The sequence below is a fragment of the Arachis ipaensis genome, chromosome B09 (assembly GCF_000816755.2).
Source record: "Arachis ipaensis cultivar K30076 chromosome B09, Araip1.1, whole genome shotgun sequence".
NCBI classification, from domain to species: Eukaryota; Viridiplantae; Streptophyta; class Magnoliopsida; order Fabales; family Fabaceae; genus Arachis; species Arachis ipaensis.
The window spans coordinates 16,072,255-16,076,059 of NC_029793.2; the positions used below are offsets into that span (position 1 = coordinate 16,072,255).

The 3,805-nt window shown below is 32.4% G+C and overlaps 1 protein-coding gene across 1 annotated transcript; it reads left to right on the plus strand.

The window, feature by feature from the left end:
• On the plus strand, nucleotides 326-2,086 carry LOC110266767. The gene is made up of 6 exons (XM_021111774.1): nucleotides 326-457; nucleotides 584-609; nucleotides 976-1,208; nucleotides 1,563-1,590; nucleotides 1,693-1,766; nucleotides 2,058-2,086. The coding sequence occupies exons 1-6, from the start codon at nucleotides 326-328 to the stop codon at nucleotides 2,084-2,086; spliced, it is 522 nt and encodes a 173-aa protein (XP_020967433.1).

The following is a 3,805-nucleotide window of genomic DNA, read 5'->3' on the forward strand; positions in this document are numbered from 1 at the left end:
TAGTCTGTAAAAAAAAGTTATCTTGACAAATAATGTGATAGAAAGATTTTGCGCCCCTTCAATACTCCGTTAATGTACTCTACTAGGTTTGTGGTTATATGACCCCAGCGATATCCATTATCAAACGCCAAAGCATATTATTATCGACTGTCGTGGGATCCGAACTAGTCACTGAGTGTAAGCTTCACCACACTCACCTAGTCTTGCATACTGCACGTTAAATTCACACATAGTCCTATAATAGCTTGTAAAAAATAATAAAATAAAAATAATATGTATCACCATATAACACTAACGTCATTATTTCACTATAATTTATGCACCCATGTTGACAATCAGATTTTGCAGATACAATGCCTTGAAATTTCTCAAGAAGTTAGATGCTATGTGCCTAACACAAAACATGCAGATAGCTCTCAGAGGCTCCCATGATCCATTACTACGTGCTATTACTGAGGTAATAAAGAAGTGCCATGTATCAGAAGATCTCACCCTCAATAATGGCAAATGCAAAAGGCACAATATTGCCATTACCATCTTGAGAAATTGCAACTAATAGAGCTCCTTTATATTTTTCATACAGATGTATGCCATCTACCTGTACGATTGGTTTGCAGCTCCTAAATACTCTAATGCAAGGGTAAAAGTTTCAAAACACCCGCGTCAGTAGGGGTGTTCACATCCAAACCGCTCCAAAAAAAACTGCAAAACCGCACCGATCCAAACCGAAAACCGTTTTAAACCGCTCAATTTTGGATTTTTTTTTAATTTTGGATTGGTTTTATTGCGGTACGGTTTGGTTTGCGATTCCACTCTATAAAACCGAACCGAACCGAACCGCATATTATAATAATAATAATAATAATAATAATAATAATACCCATACGGCATAGTGGCATATGGCCATACAGCGGCAGCCCATACTCCATTAGGCCTTAATTCCTTAGTCCATTTCCCTTAATTTTCCCCACCAAGCTTAGACCCAATCACCCACAGTGCTGCATTGCACACACTCATTCAGTTATTCCCCATTTTTCCTTTCCCACAAAGAAACACAAACCCTAAGAAACACAAACCCCGTACCTCACCATCACAGACTCACATTACATACACCTCGGCTCAGACCTCACTCACTCTCACCATCACATGCCAAGTTGTCGACGCCATCCGCCGCTCCTCTTCGACGTCATTTTCGCTTCCTCTTCTCGGTGAGTTTTTATTTTTTATTTTTTTTATATGACGATCAACATTATCTGTGTCTTTGATGTTCAAACCATAGTTGTAATAATAATAATATCTACGAACCACCACCAACTCAGTTTTCTTTATGACATTTTTATTAAAAATAAAAATAAACAGTTTTTTTCTCTATTTTTGATTTTCTATTAATGTATTGAATTTGAAGTCAATCTGTTCTTTTTTAGTTTGACAATTTATTATATTAAATTTGTTATTTTTGACAATCTATTATTATTATCTTTGAGAATCTATTATATTAAATTTTTTGTTGTACTTTTGCAGATTTTATATTTGTTCAGTTAATTTTAACTTTTAATTTGAAGGTCAACAATATCAGTTTCATATCCTGAGGTAATATTCTTATTTTGGAATGTTTATGTTAGTAAGAATTCAATATATTGATTATTTGAAAAAAAATATTAAAATAACATAAACTGATTTTGGTTATCACAGGATGTTCAAAGCAGTGACCCAGGATTTATTAGTGCTACTCCGTCCACTTTTGAATCAGTTAGATCTTCGGGAAAGTCAGAGTCGATGCTGCTGCCGCTGCCACAGCCACAAACACAGACACAGACGCAGCCACCATCACTTTATTAAGACTTTTAGTGCTTCACTTCTCATCTTGGAGTTTTTTATGTTATGTTTTTATTAAGACTTTGTTATGTTATTTAATTTTATGTTGTTGAGACTTGTTTAGTTGTTTTTATGTTGAAGAATTATTATTCAAGACTTGCTGTTAGATAATTGGATTGTTGGATATTTGGACATGTTGCTTTATAATGTTTTATGGAATTTACATTTTATTATTATGTTAGATTGTTGGACAGGTTATCAAACTCTATAAATTAAGTTATTATTTTTTTTATTTAAAAAACCGCGGATCCAAACCGCTTGTAATCGGATCGGATCGGATTTCCAAAAAAAGTTTCATCTCAATTGCTACTGACGGATCTTTTTGTATCATTGCTTCAAATCATAATGGCAAAACTTCATAAGAAACTTCCCGACCACAAAAATTTTTTGCAATTGCCTTTTGCTTAGCCAACCATCTTTTCGATAACTTATCGTATAATTCAATTTTGACTACTAGCAGTCACAAAATTTCACCTTTAAAGATGGATCAGCTTCAACTAATGGCTTTATCATCTCTTCAATCATGTCTGAGTTTAGCTAGGCATGATCTTGAGAAGTTGTAGTTCTGGTGCATGTGTGACTACCGTATCGCCTTATAACCCAACAACACTTTTTCTTAATAAGACTAGTCCTGATAAGCCAATCACAATTTGTTCCGTATTATACACACTTGGCATAAAATGTGGTTAGCTTAGATTCACACACCCGGTAATCCACACCCTTAACAAATGGTATAATATTTAATTACTGTAATCACAGTCTCTCTAGAACTGAACCCCATGCCGATGACAAATTCAATGTTCGTAACAACAACAAGGTCTACACTAATAATAACAAAAAATAATTCTGATTATTACTATATTATTCAACAACAACAACAACAATTAATCATAATTATTATAATACTACTAATAATAAAAAGACTACTTACCTGAATTGACATACTCAGAAAACTCTTGTGCATTCATAGCATCCAGATCCAAAGCGTGTATGAAAAAAAAGCTCTCAAAATGGATGTTGATTTGCTAGTGCGTTTGTCACATCTGCAACGTCAGGCTCAACTATAATATTATCTTCGTCCACATCTTCAGTTGGACTAACAATATGATAAATGCCCTTAAATTTCTCTTCGCTTTCAGTATTATAAACTGTCTAGTCGATGTTAGACTCCGACAAATCAACCTCAACTAATTCTTCAAACTCAACATATAACTCAATAACTGACACTTATGCTTATATTTGTTGGTAGAACGAAAATATCCTTTGCATACTTGTTTTGTCAACCATATACATTATTTGAAACTGACCGAAACCACCAAATACTAACACATGGTGTTTATAAGAATATTTGTGACTCTCTTTAATACTTGATTATCAACACATTGACAAAATATACTTTTAAATTCCTCATATGTCATTGCAAAATGAATAACATCTCACTTAAATTTTCACATACAAAACTCACACCCTTAAATATTTAAAAAAAATATTTGACATTTATAATATATTTTTAAATTAACACTTCTCTCTATTTTTATATTTTTACTCAAGGAAATAAAATATTCACACAAACATTTACACTCAATCTAATAAATTCGTTCTTCCTTTTATAACAATTCAATTATATTTTCTTAATCTAAAAAATACAATAAACGTCCATATATTGTCAATTCGCCTCTTGTATATTGTCAATACTTTTCTCATGTATTGTGACTTTAATATTAAATTAATACAATATGTTTCTCACATATTGCTACAGATAAATTAAAAAAAAAAAAAATAGCTACAGCAATTTGCCCCTATAAATTATTAGCCCCCAAATTTTTATAAAACACCACAACATCTAATATTGAAGCATTACACGAGAACTTACCCAAAATTCAAAAAAATTAGCCCTGTGATGTAGGATTCTACATACTGATACGACATA